This window comes from Gopherus flavomarginatus, chromosome 4 (genome assembly GCF_025201925.1).
Source record: "Gopherus flavomarginatus isolate rGopFla2 chromosome 4, rGopFla2.mat.asm, whole genome shotgun sequence".
NCBI classification, from domain to species: domain Eukaryota; kingdom Metazoa; phylum Chordata; order Testudines; family Testudinidae; genus Gopherus; species Gopherus flavomarginatus.
The window spans coordinates 5,257,880-5,276,033 of NC_066620.1; the positions used below are offsets into that span (position 1 = coordinate 5,257,880).

Below are 18,154 nucleotides of genomic sequence, written 5' to 3' on the forward strand. Positions count from 1 at the left end.
TAGTGGTTTGAGCATTGGCCTGCTAACCCCAGGGTTGTGAGTGCAGTCCTTGAGGGGGCCACTTAGAGATCTGGGACAAAATTCAGGGCCACCTGGGGGCAAGTGGGGCAATTTGCCCCAGGCCCCGGAGGGCCCCCACAAGAGTTTTTCGGGGCCCTTGGAGCAGGGTCCTTCACTCGCTCCAGGGGCCCCAGAAAACTCTTGCAGGGCCTGGGCCCCTGGAGCTTCTTCGGTGGCAATTTGGCAGCGGAGGCCTCTTCCGCTCTGGGGCGGAAGGACCCCCGCCGCTGAATTACGGCCGAAGCTGGGGGCCCCTGCCGCCAAAGACCCCAAGCCCCCTGAATCCTCTGGGCGGCCCTGGCAAAATTAGTACTTGGTCCTGCTAGTGAAGGCAGGTGGCTGGACTTGATGACCTTTCAGGGTCCCCACAGTTCTAGGAGATAGGTATATCTCCATATAAGAAGATGCTAAACAGACCAACTGCTGTTCCCTTCATCTGTTTATTTAAGTGCATGCATCCTGTGCAGCACACAAGGGCAGTGAGTCTACCTGAAAGTACACACTTGTAAACGAGCATACTCAGCACAGAGTTTTAATATGATCATAACTTTGTTAAATTTCAAGCCATTTTTTACAAATCCAGCAAAGACACTATTCACCATTGAGGGCTATGTCCAATTAAGTTTCAAATTTCAGTCAATTTTAATTGTCTAGTCTAATAAAGAAGTGTTTTGTTGTTTTTTTAAAGTGAAACTAGTATTATTTCCTCTATTTAACTCAAAAATGACTGATAGAATTTTCCTCAGTTTCCAAACAGCTTGAAGCCAAGAGCAAACATAAATAGTTTTATCCCAAAAAGGTGTTTTTATTAAAAACTGGCATAAACATATGAAAACAGAAGTTTATAACTGAAACAGTTTGCACCATTTAATTCTAACTTTCACTGCAAAGTGAAAGATTATAATAATGCATCATGCTTTCTAGGACACAAATAAATGTCTCTATGCTGGCCATGCGTTTCACAACCTGGGCTCGCAACAGAATTACCAGATTATGTATGTGTATGTATCTTGCTTTTTAGAAAGATACTTTGTATAGTATTTCAGATACTGCATATAAACCAGACACTGAGCACTCTGTTAGAAGCAGCTGCGTTTCCCTCCTCTTCTCCTCCCCAGACAGATGCATCTTCTGCATCTTTGTAAGAACTCTTATTTACTCCTCAAATTTATATCCCACATCCTCGTGGTTCCATATTGCAATCACTCGCCTTTTAAACAGTAAAGGATGAGTATATGAAATCCCTTAGAGGAATAGTATTAAACTTCAATCAGCAAAAGGAGTCACTGTTGAGAAATTCACTAAACTCGCAGCCCGGGCTGCAATACACTGGGAATCCAGTGCAAGTCTTCTCCCTGAGAGTGCAGAGTCTATGATGACGAGACAAACCAAAGAGTAGCTTTCTGCTGTTGAAAGTCAGTTCACTTACCTTTCTAGGTTAGGGAAGTGTATCATGTAATTGACATATTTTAATGGTACATTTTCAAGTTGACCAGTGGACTTTAGCCACATATCTCTCGTTGATGCAAATGGAAGGCCGAGCTAAATCTATATAATGTCTCATTGAAAATGAGAAAAAAAACTTTACACTTTACATGTAAAAAGCAAATAGGTGCACAACCTTTTAGTGAGAAGAGCTCAAATGAAGTGATTTTAAAAACTGACTAGTAAAAAAAATCGGCTTAATCTGCTAATTTAGAATCCTTTAGAATCACATGGCTGATATTGAAGTGTGTGTAGATCACCTCTTGGAATTCTGAAATTTTAATGTCACTCAGGTTTTGACCTATATTTTGCTTTCTTTTCGTGAAACATTCAGAACCAAATTAAGAGTAAGAACATTAATTGTATGATTGCATTAGTTTTGTGATTATGATACCTGACTTGCTTTTCATCTGTAGATCTACCTCTGTCATTAAGTGTTTTCTCAGGTAAGAGGCATCCATTCAATGTGTTCTGCAACAATCCCTGAAGCTGATGAAGGACAACTGCTTCACATGCTTCAAGGTCTTCCTCTTTCAAATTGCCAGTTTGATTACAAAAGCTATAAAATAAAACAGGTGCTGCATGAAATGTTTATTTAAGCCCAGACAGACAGCTAAAATAGGTTTGGATATAGAATCTGCAATAATTCTCATGGTTTATGGAATAATAATCAGTAATATAATCTAGACATAAAAATGTAGCCATGACAATGTCTCTTGACAAAGACATAAAGTAGAGTGATGTAGTTCGAAAAACATTTTGTTTAAAAAACCCAGGGATCAAATCCAACTTTTTAACTCCTTAATGCCCTTTGGCTGTGGATATTACACCTGAAAAATAATTATTCACATGACAAGAAACACCACATGAATATTTCAGGTGAGCTAAACCAACCTATCAACCAATCTTTAAAAAGGTAAAGTTTTATATTGTTGATTATATCAAGTTAAGTTCTTGCAATAACTTTTGTCACCTAACAGTTTTGTGACTCCTGGATGCAACAAAATATACCCGCCAGCTGTTTTTTTGGATATAAAAGACTGGATGCAAACTATTAAGATTGAAACAACACAAATTTCAGTACCCTCTGGCCTTGGCTACACTGGCACTTTACAGCGCTGCAACTTTCACGCTCAGGGGTGTGAAAAAACACCCCCCTACGTGCTGCAAGATACAGCGCTGTAAAGTCTCAGTGTAATCAGTGCTGCCGCGCTGGGCGCGCAGCGCTCTGACCACACTCATACTTCAAATTGCTGCTGTGGCGGCGCTTTGAAATTTCAAGTGTAGCCATAGTTGCAGTGGGACCATGCAAACACTTATATGTGTGCTTAACTTTATGCATATGAATAGTGCCACTGAGTCAATGGGCCTATTCACATTCATAAAGTTAAGAATGTGCACAAGTGTTAGCAGGACTGGGGCCTCGACATCAACAGTAGTTAAAACTGATAAATTAAACAGTAATAAGTCATAGGACCAGACAATATGACTCAACAGTGCTGAAGGATCTAAAATATGAAATTGAAGAACTACTAATTCTGCTATGTAACCTATTGCTTAAATCAATGGTTCTCAACCAGGGGTACACATCCCCTGGGGGTACACAGAGGTCTTCCAGGAGGTATATTAAGTCATTTAGATGTTTGTCTAGTTTTACAATAGTCTACATAAAAAGCACTAGCAAAGTCAGTACAAACTAAAATTGCATATAGATAATGACCTGTTTATACTGTTCTATATACTATACACTGAAATGTAAGTACAATATTTATTTTCCAAATGATTTATTTTATAATTATTTGATAAAAATGAGAAAGTCAGCCATTTTTCAATAATAGCATGCTGCAACACTTGTATTTTTATGTCTGATTTTGTAAGCAAGTTGTTTTTAAAGTGAGGTGAAACTTGGGGTATGCAAGACAAATCAGGCTCCTGAAAGGGGTACAGTACTCTGGAAAGGTTGAGAACCGCTAGCTTAAATCAGCCTCTGTACCAGCTGATTGGCAGATTGCTAATGTAACATTAATTTTGAAAAAGGCTCCAGAGGTGATCCTGGCAATTACAGACTGGTAAGCCTAACTTCAGTACCAGGCAATTTGGTTGAACCTACAGTAAAGAACAGAATTATCAGACGCACTGATGAACACAATATGTTGAGGAAGAGTCAATATGGCTTTTGCAAAGGGAAATCATGTCTCACTAATTTCTTAGAATTCTTTGAGGGGGTCAACAAGTGTGTGGACAAAGGTGATCCAGTGGATATAGTATACTTCAGAAAGCTTTTGACAAGGTCTCTCACCAAAGTCTCTTAAGCAAAGTAAGCAGTCATGGGATAAGAGGAAAGGTTCTCTCATGGATCAGTAACTGGTTACAGGATAGGAAACAAAGGGTAGGAATAAATGGTGAGTTTTTACAGTGGAGACAGGTAAATAGCAGGGTCCTGCAGGGATCTGTACTGGAACCAGTGCTGTTCAACATATTAATAAATGATCTAGAAAAAAGGGTAAGCTGTCAGATGGCAAAGTTTGCAGGCAATTCAAAATTATTCAAGACGGTTAAGTCCAAGGCTGATTGCGAAGAGTTACAAAGAGATCTCACAAAACTGGGTGACTGGGCAACAAAATGGCAGAAGAAATTCAATGTTGATAAATAGGAAGTAATGCACATTGGAAAACATAATCCCAACTATATATACAAAATGATGGGGTCTAAATTAGCTGTAACCACTCAAGAATCTTGTGGATAGTTCTCTGAAAACATCCACTCAATGTGCAGTGGCAGTCAAAAAAGCTAACAGTGTTAGGAACCACTAGGAAACAGATGAACAGTAAGACAGAAAATATCATAACACCACTATATAAATCTATGGGGGGTACATCCACATGTTGAAAGGCATGCGGTTCTGATTGCCCCCTCTCAAAAAGAGATACATTAGAATTGGAAAAACTACAAATAAGGGCAACAAAACTGATTACGGGTATGGAACAGCTTCCATACGAGGAGACAGTAAGAAGACTGGGACTGTTCAGCTTGGAAAAGAGATGAGTGTGGGGGCGGGATCTGATAAGAGGTCTATAAAATCATGAATGGAGAAAATGAATAAATATGTTTTATTTACCACTTCGCATAACATAAGAACAAGGTGATGTCCAATGAAATTAACAAGGCAACAAGTTTAAAACAAACAAAAGGAAGTATTTCTTCACACAACGCACAGTCAGCCTGTTCCCAGGAGATGTTGTGGTGGCCAAAAAGTATAACTAAGTTTTAAAAAGAATTAGATAAATTCACGGAGGATGGGTCCATCAATGGCTATTAGCCAGGGAAGCAACCCCATGTTCTGAGTGTCCCTAAACCTCTGACTGCCAGAAGCAGGGACTGGATGACCGGAGATGCATCACTCAATTGCCTTGTTCTGTTCATCCTTTGAAGACCTGGCACTGGCCACTGTCGGAAGACAAGAGGACACTGAGCTAGATGGATCATTGGTCTGACTCAGTATCGTCAGTCACTCTTATGTTCTTAAATATAGTTATAAGCATAGGGATTATTGGAGTTGCCACAGTGAAGGTAAATACCATGTTGACGCAGGAAACTATTTCTAATTATACCCGTTGTACGGGCAAATAATTCTAACTTGTTTTGGAAATATTCCTTATGACTCCCTAAAATAAACAGATCTTTTTTTATGGCAGCATTTAATTAAAGAAGTCTATCTTTAATAAATACAATAAAGACCTTTCACTCCCAATGCCTGCTTTTGTAGACATAGTGAGGTGCCAAACAATGTGTTTCATAGCTGCAGACAGGCACAGGACAATATCATACAACTATTTACATACATTCTTCATTACTGTTTGGCTTTTGGTGCATTTTCTGCTGCCAACCCAGAAAGAAGAATGTGGTATCATCACTTTTTACACTAATCCCAGCACTAATGGCCACTTAGAAGGGCTAAAGTAACCTTCTGAACATATAGGCTGAGTAGAGCCCTTATTTATTAAAATTATTTGGTGGGCTGGGGTTCCTAAAGTCATATTTCAGCTTTTTGCTGACATAAGAAGTGTGGTTTTTTGTTAACTACTGTAGATGTTGGATTGGAGGAGGTCTTTCTCTCTCTGCTCCTTTTCATCAACAGAATGAAGACCACAGACCAGCAGTTTATATCTCAAAGATCGCTGAACAGCTGCCAGGGGCAACAGCTTCCAGTCACCAGAGCCAAATTCCAAGCTAGTAGCCAACAAACAATTTAAAGAAAATTTTATTTATAGATGTTACAGCTAGGGACACTAAAGCAAAAGGCCAATACAAATGAGATGGGACTGGGGAAGAGGAAATACTATCCATTTCAAATTTCTACTTTTAAATTTAGAGTTCTGTTGGTATAGAACAAATGAAAGTTGCACCAACCTTATAAACTTCTTCATTTCTGCCGAACTTATGGTTTCACTTTGGTATAAAGCCAAGCATTCAGGGGCTGCTTTTGCCACCAAATCTTCTATGAACTGGAGTAAATGGGAGAATCCTTCAAATGACAAACAATCCCTGAAGACAGATAACAAACAATGCTTTAAAGCTTTTAAAACTGCATTCTACTGAGCACAAGTCAAACATACGTATGCATTTAGATAGAATTTGCCTTTGAGCAAATTCTAAAATATTTTGATTTGTATCCTTATTTTAATCTTTCACTCACACTAAGAGGTTTACAAAAAAGTTAAAAGTCTTGACCTCAAAAAAGACAGAACTCAGACAGACTCCCAAAACAAAGTAAATGAATACGGTAAGCAGAAAACCAGATATGAAAGAGAATACTACATAAACAGCTTTTTTGAAAAGTGCTAAATCTACATTTATATTGCTAGTGAAACTGAGAATTACCTTTCAGCAAAAACAATATTGCTGTAGCTCTGTAGAAAAAGAAAAAAAATCTTGAACTCCATCAATTCTTTTACATTTCTGCCAGTTGTCTCGGTACACTTTGGACGCCATGTTTCAATAGCACCAATGTGTGTTTTATTTTTAATTAGGGTAAATGCATGTTCTTGTTTTCAGGGGCTGTCTTTGTGTTCCTGCCAACTTCACAGAAATCAGTACTTTGCTCTAGTTTTTGGAGACAGTTGTAGGTTTGACCACATAAGGAATAAGAATCCATAATTATAACCCAGAATCAAAATCTATAATCCATAATCCTTTTATGCCTATACAGCATTTCTCATCCACAGATGACAGAGAGCTTCACAAGGACTTCGATGTCTACCAGGGTCAGTGAAATTGGCAACAAGATGGCAGGGCACATTTGCACTTCCTGATATATGTTGTCTTCCTGACCTCCCCTCTATCCACAAGAAACCTCAAGCTAACAATCCTCCACATGTAAAGGCAGATCAATAAGCAGAGAAACAAATATGTATGAGCAGGAAAAATATAAAACAAGGGCTTAGGGGTGAGGGAAAAAAGTAATAAAGGGGTAGGAAAGGATTAAATACTGTTTTCCCCCATTAACTGCAAAATGTCATAGCCTTTTGAGAAAAAGTGGCAGAGATGGGGGAGGAGTTAGTATCTCTTTCAAACACACACTACTGGGATGTTTGGCAAAATAAAGTATCAGAAAAGGAGTTTTACAGCCATGGAATGTGATTTTCAATTTACCATTCACTTCAATGGGATCAGAGCTAGGCCAACGCCAAGAGCTTTTGGAAATCTTACTCGCGGTGTTTAAAAAAATATTCACCTCTTATTGACTTTTTGGAAGTTTTCTTAACTTTTTTCAGCCCACCTCGTCTCCAAAATGGCTTGTCCTACAAATGCCAAATTTGTTTACTGCCCTTGATGTTGAGAGGTGCCTTTTGGTGTTTATTTCAAATGGGGGAGTAGATGAACATGGGTCAGGACTAGCAAAGATACACAGTATCAAGCACTTGTGAGGGAGGGTAATATATCCCACTCACCAACACAATAACTTTGAGAAATTAATCCTTCCTTTCCCCCAAACCAAAACCACAGGCTAATCCTTAACGAGGGACTGTTTCCATGCCAAATTTCACCTTTCACAACTTTCTCGAATCATGCTCAAAAACACACCAGAATTTTTTTTTATAGGGCTAAAGTGTATTTTTTCCACACACTTTTACTCAAAAATGGCTGAAAGGAATGGACTTAGCTTATCCTTTTATGTACACACACACACAGAAGCACACTCTCTTTGAAAAGTGAAGCAGCACACAACATTTCAACCCTGAAAGTGAATATTTCAGAAAGCTATGAGAGCCTCTGCAAAGGGGTTAAAATAGAAAATGCACTGCAACTTTAAGAATGGCCTGCTAAGTATTTTTACAGAATGGGTTTGTGCCCTCTGCTTCTTTACGACGTGTAAGAAAAGGCCAGAAAGGCTGAGATTAAAGAGATATTTTCTCTTCCTGCGTGTGTTTTTGGTTGGTTGTTTTTCACTCTAGGAATATCTGGAATGTAAACTCTGGTCTTCCTTGATTTAACTGGAGGAACCCAGGGATCACGATCCATAATTGAGTTGCCAGAATACGTCAAAGGGGCATGTGGCAGGCCTCACGCTGACCCTGCAGTGGTGACTCTCTGCTCCAAATGGCTGGCTGGGCTCGGCTCGCCACTCCAGATGTTGCGACGTGGTGCACGGGGTTGTAGCACCACTCAGGTTTGGTTCAACTGCATTGCTGTCATGATGATGGGGGTCCAGCCAGGCCAAATTTGAATGAATGCCATTGTGATCCTATGCACCAGGTCGCAATGTCCGGAGTAGAATGCCAAGCTCAACCAGCCCCATGGTATAGGACCCATTGCTATGGTTCGCACAGTATACTTATTTAGTACCTATTAGGTTAACGTATATATTATAGATCATGGTAAAAAATATTTAGTGAGCCAGGTGTTTTTTGCACTAAAGCTATTTACTGGGTTGCAGCAGGCCACCAATGTCTACCAATGGGTCCTGAGTCAAAAAAGGTTGAGAACTACTGCACCAGAAGGCTCAGAACATGTATTTTGTGACCTCTTGTCCTTTATCTGAAGATGTGACAGCGCTGAATCTAAAGGCATCTCTTCTCCAGAACATTTTTTGATGTTGAAGTTACATAGGTGTTCATGAAGTATTTAACTCTCTTTCACTCTGTGCTCATCTTTCACTCTCTTGACTTTTGTGATGTAAATACTTTACTTGTTATTCAAACAGTCTGCCAGTTAGAACCTGAACCTTTAATAACAGAAAAAATATGTACATTACATATATGATCAGATGATCATATATATACACACATATATACATATATACACACACACGCATCTTTTTTAAAACCCTTCATAAAGAAAAAAAGAGCACAAGCCCTCTATTTCCCTTGCAGGTTGCCTTTAGCTGTAGCGGGTTCTACTGGCATCTGCTATAATGAAACTGCCTGTGAAGTTGATTCACAAACACAAAAAAATTTCTTGGCTTTCTTTAAACTCTGATCATCTTTCCCTGTTACCAAATGAACTTTATACATATGAGTCTATGGTATCTACATGTTAATTTTTTTTTAAAAGGTTAAAAAAATTAATCTGGTTTTTATACAAAGTGGTTACAAAAGTGTTATTTGTACTTTCTGTGAGATCAGAGGTTCTCAATCTTTTTCTTTCTTAGGACCTCGCAACATGCTATAAAAACTCCATGGCACACCTGTGCCATAATAACTGTTTTTTGGTGTATAAAAGCCCAGGCTGGCATTAAGGGGTAGCAAGTGCGGCAATTGCATGGGGACCCTGCAAACCTACATTGCTCAGGCTTCAGCTTCAACCCCTGGTGGTGGGGCTCAGGTTCCCCGGGCTTCTGCCTCATGTGGGGGGACCTCGGCTTTCTGTCCTGGGCTCCAGCAACTAACACTGGCCCTGCTTAGCAGACTCCCTGAAACTGCTAATGGCCCTCCAGGCGGCCCCGGACTCCTGGTTGAGAACCACTTTAGTAGACTATTTTCTTCCAAAGGAAAGCAATACAACAGTTTCAGTTTTTAAACATCCCTTGCACAGACCGTATGATGCTCATATATATTAAAACCAGAGACAGGCCTGAATTGAAACTTCAGATCTGAGTGCTGCAGGAACAATGGGACAGGGGGCTTTCAAAATCCAGATCTCAACTTTGCAGCTTGGGCCAATCTACAGTGAAAACATGTTCCTGTAAATCCAAAAGGAACATCTTTAAGAGATATATGTACAAACTCCATAGCAATATACATACATTCCCTTCCTATATATGGGACACATCTTGCAACTACATGCAACAACCAATATATAGTAATAATCTGCAATAGCATTTAAACTATCCAAAGTCAATTAGATCCTGAGATAATTTCTTAAAATTACTGACACAATGAGCAATTTAATTCCTTTACCTCCACTAACAGAATAAATTTAGTGACCACCTACAGGTCCAAAAACATAACTGGGACCTACCAGGGATTTGATGAAGCTACACCTCTATAATGATGCAAATTAAGATTTAAACATTGTAACAATGCAGCATTGCTAATCCTTTTACAGAGGTGTAAATAGCCATTCAGATTTTGATTTCAGATGGCCTCCTTTGTTAAGGAGTTTCAACAGAAGAACTCCCCGAAGCAACAACACAGCTGGGCTACAAGCTCTAAGAAGTCTAGTAGCCAAATCAAGGTTTTTATAATATATAACAGTTTATTACGCTTTGTTCACTTTGCAATGATGGTATAAGTCCTTCATATATAAAGCTGCAATATGTTCTCACTAAACTTTGCTAAGCTTTGCTTGTTCTCAAAAATACTAAAGCCCTGTCTTCCACTACAAAGAAAAATTAAATTTAAACAGCTGTGCATGCAGTTTTTGGACTTGTAATACATACAGCAATACCAGAGATCACATATGTAGTTAAACAGTACTTTTTCTTTTACTAAAATCTTACAAAACCTGTATGTTAGTGGCTAGCTCATTTCTTATTGTTTTACTCTCTCTGGGTGGTCTTTCCAGGGTGCCACTTGAAGGGAATACAATAACAAAAAGAAGGGGAAGGAAGGGACACCAACATAAAGAGAAACAAAATGTATGACAATCTGCAGCAGGCTATGGATCAGAGGTCAGCAAACAAGGGGTCCTTCTCTTTTACAGGTTGCTTCCTGGAAACAGTCTGATTAAGCTGACAGCTTGAATTATGTGTTACATTTTGTAATGCACAATCCATCTGTGCTAAGTCCTCTTCAATGCAACTGAAACAGCGCTGGCAAAAGCTCTGTCTCCCCCGCCCCCCTAACACAGGCCTTAAAATAGTCATCATCTTTCTCTGCACTAATTCTCTGCGGTTTTTTGGTTTTGGTTTTGGTTTTTTAGCCCTTTAAATAGAGACTGGATAGCTCTGAGGAATGAAAAAAAAAAATAAAGATATGGAGCTTTTTGCTTCTAGTTCACTGGTTCAAATCTGTTACAAATCAGAAGAGAACAGCCGTTATATGATAACTGTTCAGTACTTTATGTGAAATGAATTACATGTCTAAGTACTAATCACAGTAAACAAGGTGACATCTCAAAAACTACAACCAAAACTAGCAAAATCTAGAGCACTTGTTGGCAGGCTCAGCAGAGAGGCCAAGAAATGAACAGGTGCAAAGAACAGATTACTCATCTCTCCTATTTGGTTCCCACAATATAGGTTGAATTTACAGTGGAATATTTTAAACATATGTGCACCGTCACACTCCGGCAGATGAAGAGAGAAACTCATTCATCATGAATTGAGCTCACTACTTTTTATATTTTATTAATTTAACAACTTGGACATCAAAATTGACTCATTCAGCTGTTTAGGAAAGTAGTGAATATGTCTGCTTCCTTAAACTAGATTACAAGCTTTTAAAAAAAAACTGCTATCATAGCAACATAATTCATGTATTTCCACAGGTAACAGCTTGTCAGTATATCCAAGATAAAAATCATACTTTAAGCAGTTTGTAACTGCGTTGTATTAACTCACAGTAAGCTAAAATGTGACATTAAAAAACTAATTTGGAAAAAAAACGACTTTTTACAAAATATATTTGCACAACAAACAAAATTTGAAAATTTAACTGAGGATGCTCCACTGTTCTCCACTAAGTTGGATGCACATAATGTCACCTGAAAACCAGTGGACTTGCTGATGTGCAGTAAAGATTTTTGTTTTGTTTTTAATTCAGTGAAACATCAGCCTCAAAATAGTATGTCTCTGTGATTTCCTTTCCACACGCACCCTTACTACTTTTAACCAATAGTAACTCAAAGTATACTCACGAACCCAGAGGCAAGTGATAAATGGTAGAGGTGGCACTGCTGTCACAATACCATGCTTAAGAATTAACGAAGATACAAAGAGACTGACAGCTCAAACTAGAACCATTTCAGTTCAATACCCAATCATTAAAATTTTGCTCAATAACAACCTAATTTCTTCAAATACAACCTGTGCACTAGTGTTTTTTGTTTGTTTGTTTTAATAACTATACGGAAAGTTTGACTAGTTTACAATAAAATATTTGTAGGGTAGAAGAACAGTAATAAATGTCACATCTTCAGACCACATTTCAAAAAGAGGTTATATTTTTTACAGAGGCTATTTGTATCACAAACTCATTTATTAATCATTTTAAAACTTTGTGAAAAATCTTTCCATTTGAGAGTTACTCTGAAAAATATCATAACATTAAAGTCTGAATTTGAGTGACTAATAGGGCAGTGGGGTCTAAATGCTTCCTACTTACAAAATTAACTATGAAGAAACTACCTGTCTCTCCACAGGCTCTTTCCCAGATGCAAAAACTTTGTATTCTATCTGTATTTTAAATTTTCAAAAACAAAAGCAAAATAAAATCTGTATAATTCCTGTAGAAATGGATCAACTGTGATCACATTTTTATGACCTTGAAAAACTAAGACTTGACAGTTTTAGAGGCCATTACCCACTTTAAGCTTTGAGTCATATTCCAGAGATAACGAGAACAATGAAATCTTCCCTCTAATTTATCCAGGCTTAAGAACAACATGCAATATTTTCCATTAGTTTATTTCAGCAGCTGAAAGTCACTAAAATCTATAGGGACAGGACAAAAGGTTACATTCCCACTGTTCAACTCTGACTTTTCTAGCAAAATCAACCACTCTATACAACTTTCTTATGAAGTGCTAAGATTAACAGGTGTTAAACAAAAGGAAAACTCTATAAAAGCTATTTAGATGTAAATTAGATGTTTCTGTAGTAAGCAATAGTCCAACACATGGTTTGAAAAACTGAAATGATAACGTTGCAGAAATGTATTTTAATGGATATTTGTGTTTTTCTGCTTATTTATCATCTATTAAAATATGAACCATTACTGAAATTATTCTCTAATAAGACTATATGTGCATGTGCATATACATCGCTACCTCGATATAACACCACCCAATATAACATAAATTTGGATATAATGCGGTAAAGCAGAGCTCCGGAGGGGGGGGCCGGGCCTGCGCACTCCGGTGGATCAAAGCAAGTTCAATATAACATGGTTTCACCTATAACGCGATAAGATTTTGTAGCTCCCAAGGACAGCATTATATTGAGGTAGAGGTGTATTAAAAAAAGGAAAGATATGTTAAACATGTTAAAAAGACAAAGGACCAAATAGATAAAGGATCAGTGGGGAGACTGGTTTAAAAAACTATATAAGTCTCATTCATTCTTGTTGGATAACAAATGCTATTTTTCTTGGCTACATAGTCTTCTCCCCAACCTAATATAACAGTTTTTATTTCTATACTAGCTCACATGCCTCTAATCACCACCTGAATATGTTTAACCACATCAGTCCTAAACATTTTGCATGTGAACTGTTCAAGGATGAAGGAGGAAAAAAAATCAGACAGGTAGCATCATCTGGAAGACAAGTGGAGACGTCAGGTGGGCAGCAGAAACCGAGGAATGTATGTATTTATGAGGGTGGCTTTTCCTGATAATGGCCACTGGGAGGCTGTTAGGATCCAGAACAGTAAGGAAGCTGAGCATTACTGAGCGAGAGGAGGAAGAGAGGGAAGCTGGCAAGGCAGGTAAATGGCAGGCAGCCATTGGAGAAGAGTGGGTACAATCAAGCAGGCAACAGGGAGAACCTTTGCAGCTAGGGACTAGGAGGAGCAAAAAGAAGGAAAGCCAGCAAGTGGAAAAGCAAGGAAAAGGAGAGAATATGTGGGCAGGAAGCCTTGCAACAGGAGCCAGGGAGACTAGCAGCAGTAAAAGGCACATCCAGATGAAGTAGGAAGTGGGAAAGAGCTGGGAGGAGAGTACAGAAGGGCCATCCCTACAGAAATGCAGCTGAAGAAGCAAGCAGAACGGAAGAGCTGCACAACAAGCTGGTCAGGAGCTCAGAGAGACAAAGCTTTGTGAGATCGAAGGTTCACAGTGCAGAAGGAGTGATATTCTTATTGGTTTACACCAAAGTGCTCCATCAGGGTGAAGCGAGTCAACCACAAGATATGATACAAGAGACAACAGATTCACCTCCTGGCTCTGGCACAGGTTTCCTTTTTGACCTTGGGCAAGTCCTTTAATATACTTGTGCCCCAATCTCCCGCCCCGCCATGTAAAATGATGATCATGCTTCCCTACCTCACATGGGTGTGTTGTGAGGATAAAAGCCATTAATGATTGAAAGACATATTGATACTACAGTGATGGGGGCCATAAAAAGTATCTAAATAGAATTACACAGAGAACAAACAATGCATTTCTAAGATGTAGTTGCACACCTCTCACGTGTTGCTTTAAGTTGTGAGGTTGAATACCCAGGGAGTTTAACCACCTGAAAAATTAAAATTACCATGAAATGTACTGTTTAGTGAGTTATTTCTATTATCCAACTGAACTGATATACAAAAATAAGAAAAACAGTATGACATCTGCATTTAATGGAAATTATAGAAACAGGCATCTCAAATTGTTTGAGGAGTTCCAAAGTTAATTAATCACAAAAAATAGACACTAATTAAAATGTCTGCGTGTAGGAGCTAAGAAAGTTGCATATTCATATACATATTTTACAGTAATACAGATTGTCAATAGAACAATCTCCAAAAAAAAGTCCTAACTAAATAATCATAGTGAGAAAATCTTTAATGGCTTACTCTCTTGTTGCTGAATTAGCTGAAGAGTCTTCATCTGTCATATGGCGGTTTATTGTTTGCAAAGAAAAATGTTCTTTTGTGGATAAGGTTTCTTTTTCTTGTTCTGAGTTCACTGATTTTAAGGACATCTTGCAATCCATATCTCCTAGGCTCTGCTGTAGTTCAACTGTGTTTATTATCTGATCCTCTTCACTCACAGAAACTGTAAGGTCACTGCTGCTATCTAAACTTTCATTTTCCAGCTCCAGTGTGTTTTCAGAGGGCCACAGACCATCTGTGTGTTGGGCTAGACCTGGAATAAAAATATGACAAATTTGCCAACATAGTAATAGGAGCATGACAAAAAATATACATTGCACTGTGTTACGAGTCCCAGACAAGTACATTTGATATATTCTCCTATTTCCCAAGAAATATGTAATTCATACAGTCTAAAACCTTTGCCCCTTCTGCACATTTTTCCAGGGTTCTCCAAATATCCGTTTTCCATTCCTTTATTCCTTTCATCAACATTCTTGCCTAACGGGGATGGATGCAGCAGGGCCGGCTTTAGGACGTACAGGGCTTGATTCGAAAGAGCTGCTGCCAAAATCCCGCCTTTGGCGGCAGCTCAACCTGTTGCCGCTGTTTCCGGCGGCACTTCGGCAGAGGATCCTTCCTTGGCAGCAGTTGTCTTCCAGGGCCTTACCTTGCGGGGCCCCTTCTTCTGGATGCTGTGGGGCCTCTTAGGTGCAGCGCCCACTTCACGAGAATTGGCCTAAATCTGGCCCTGGGATGCAGCTTTCTCTGGAATCCATCAATGTGGCACTGGAGTCATTCTCAGGGTTCTCGAAGAACATCATGAACCTCTCTCTCAATAGATGTAGCACTAGTTCTGCAATGCTCAAAACTCCTCCTGACTTGGAAATGAGGAACTAAGTTTGAATCTTGTACTTAGATTCCTCCCCTTAAGTAATATGTCAAATTATTATTATACAAGGGACTTGCATGCTACATTACAGCCCCCAGAAATTTCCCCGTGACATACTCCTAACCCTGCAGGTACTCTCCCTGCATGCTGACCCTGCTCTCCTTTTTGGAAAAACTCCCTTGTGACCTGGGTTTAGCCTACTGAAACACTCTCTGAAGCTGCTATGCTTTTCTTTCTTTAGGGACTGCCCCAATAGGAATACTCCTAATGGACTGGTTCCGCTTCTTAACCAACCACAGGAATATTCCACGGCCTGCTAGGCAGTAAAGACTTGCCAAAGCCCTTAGATGTTTCCTTCTGGTCAGTCTCATGTGTAATGTGTTCATGCAATTGCATGAATGGCCACATATTTCAACATTTTGCCAAGAAGCTGTTAGTCAGTTACTGCTGCATAAATCCACAAAAATGATCATTTCCTTAATATCTTTCAACTCCCTAGCTTGTCCACCGACTACCTAACTTCCTTCTTCATATCTGTGTATTATTCTATGCTTTCCTCACAAAGGGTGTTCAGTGGATCCTCTATGCCTCCTCTGGGCTGCAAATGAAGGGATCCTCCACAATTTAAAACAGCAACAAGGATTAAGACAGCCTCCTCCAGCAAACTGCCTCTGACATAATGGGGCAGAATGGCCTGAAAAACAGTCAGGGGGGGGGGCAGAAGTGTGTTTGAAGAGGAGGCAGCTGTTGTTTGGGGCTTCTAATCCATGCAGGAGCAGAACTCACTGCCTGTTGGCTTGGAAGTTGAGCATGGCAGCTGATTCCCCTTGCTGCTCAGCAGAAGGAGGATGCATTAATCTTCTAAGATACAAATAAAAATAGGCACTATTAACATTTTCACTTTCTGGTGCATTTTTAGAATTTCATGAAAATGTATCAAACAGTTCTGTAATCAATTAACATTGCCATGAAACTCCCAAGTTCCCACAAGATTCACTGCAGTATCAGTTATTTCTAAATTACCCAGTGTTCACAGGGTCTTGCGTGTGCTGCAAAACAGAATATCTTCTCCCTTCCATACGCTGAGCTTCATTTTGATTTGAATTACGGTAGATTTCAGAAAAATAGTATTTGATACAAATAATGACAAGATCTTATATTCTATTTTCTGTTTCCAGCATTCAGGATATGAATAAATGTAAGAGATAAGCTATTACTTTTATTTATTTCATGCTGCTTTTATACATATTATGCTACCATTTCTGCACAACAGAAAAGTACTCAAAGGAAAAACAGCTTCAAGTAACAATGCACTGCATAAACACCTGCAGCTTAAAGCCTAGCTTGCATTCAGTTGTGGTACACACAGCAGAGCCAAACTTCTTAATCACTTCCCTGTAATTCGGAGCATGAAAGGTCAACCTTTTATGAGAACTAGAACAAGAAATTCAAACCTGGACTACTTTAACCTTAGAACTCCGTAATGTAGGTTTGATATCATAAAGACTTAGAAGCTCTCCCCTTACGCTCAGGGGAAATTTGAAGTGGTCACTGATCATTCTGATTTTGAATCAAACTCATAGTTTCCCTTAAGGTAAAAGTATTACATTCCAAAATTAAAAGTATTTTTCCAAATATGACACTGACCACCTTAACATTTCTTTGGGGAGCAAAGGAGAGAGAACAGACACTATGCCAAATCCGCTATGCAAAGTTCTAAGGCTAATATAAGCCAGGTTGGTGTTGTCTTGTTCCACCTCAAAATAATGACAGTCTTGCATTAACTGGAGAAGTGGCAAATATGTCAAAGTGACAGTAGAGACAATGTAAAGCAAACAGAGTCCTGAAAGCAAGAGAAATGGAAAAACCACAAAAAAGGCAACAACAGGATGCCAAAGAAGAGAACAAGAAGTATACAGGGTAACATGATAAGGCTGCCAGCTTTTGTGCAAAAAAATTGTGATCATTACATTGAGAGGCAGTAGCCCCTCCATTATTAAGGTTGCCAGTAATTTCCATTATAAAGCTCCATTTTAGCAATCCTTATATGGCTCAGAAAATTGTGTTAACCTGAAAATTGCCATATTTACTGGAAAGGCAGAGGAGAATATTTCTGCAAGCTCTTAAGAGCAGTTTGATCAATTTTCTTGAGTTACTCAGCGCTACCACTTGAGCTAAAAATAATAACTCCATTAGCAGATAATAGTGGGTTGTTATCATTTGTGCACCAAGCCACTAGAGGGTGCTAAGACACAGTTTCCCAGTAGATAGTTTTCTAGATAGTAGCACAAAACTGGGAATCGTGGTTCCTGGGTTCTGTTCTCGGCTTTGGGGGCAGGGGGAAGTATGGTTCTTCCACTAGGCCAAAGGATATTTTGATTGTGGGAAACAGCGCGTGTGAATGATATGCCTATGAAGCATGGTTCTCAGCAGGGCATGGGACATTCAGAGACCAATGAGTAAGCATGTAATGAATTCATCTACATGTACAAATAGCCATTCCTAAATTTTATAACAAATCCTGTCTACACACAAAAGTTG

General features: G+C 39.0%; 2 protein-coding genes across 5 annotated transcripts in view; both read right to left on the bottom strand.

Moving 5' to 3' along the window:
* XRN2 (5'-3' exoribonuclease 2) overlaps positions 1 to 18,154 on the bottom strand; it is a 496,353-nt gene that overhangs the window by 152,135 nt on the left and 326,064 nt on the right. The gene's annotated exons all lie outside the window — the stretch shown is intronic.
* The window catches only part of KIZ (kizuna centrosomal protein), a 97,867-nt gene that overhangs the window by 40,254 nt on the left and 39,459 nt on the right, over positions 1 to 18,154 (bottom strand). For all 3 annotated transcript variants that reach the window (XR_007774108.1, XM_050951295.1, XM_050951296.1), the window contains exons 6-8: positions 14,704 to 14,995; positions 5,956 to 6,090; positions 1,940 to 2,104 (exon numbers count right to left, since the gene is read on the bottom strand). Coding sequence is in view for 2 of the 3 variants with exons in the window: in XM_050951295.1 (XP_050807252.1) it covers positions 1,940 to 2,104; positions 5,956 to 6,090; positions 14,704 to 14,995 (592 nt within the window). In the remaining variant the exon portion in view is untranslated. The remainder of the gene's footprint in view (positions 1 to 1,939; positions 2,105 to 5,955; positions 6,091 to 14,703; positions 14,996 to 18,154) is intronic.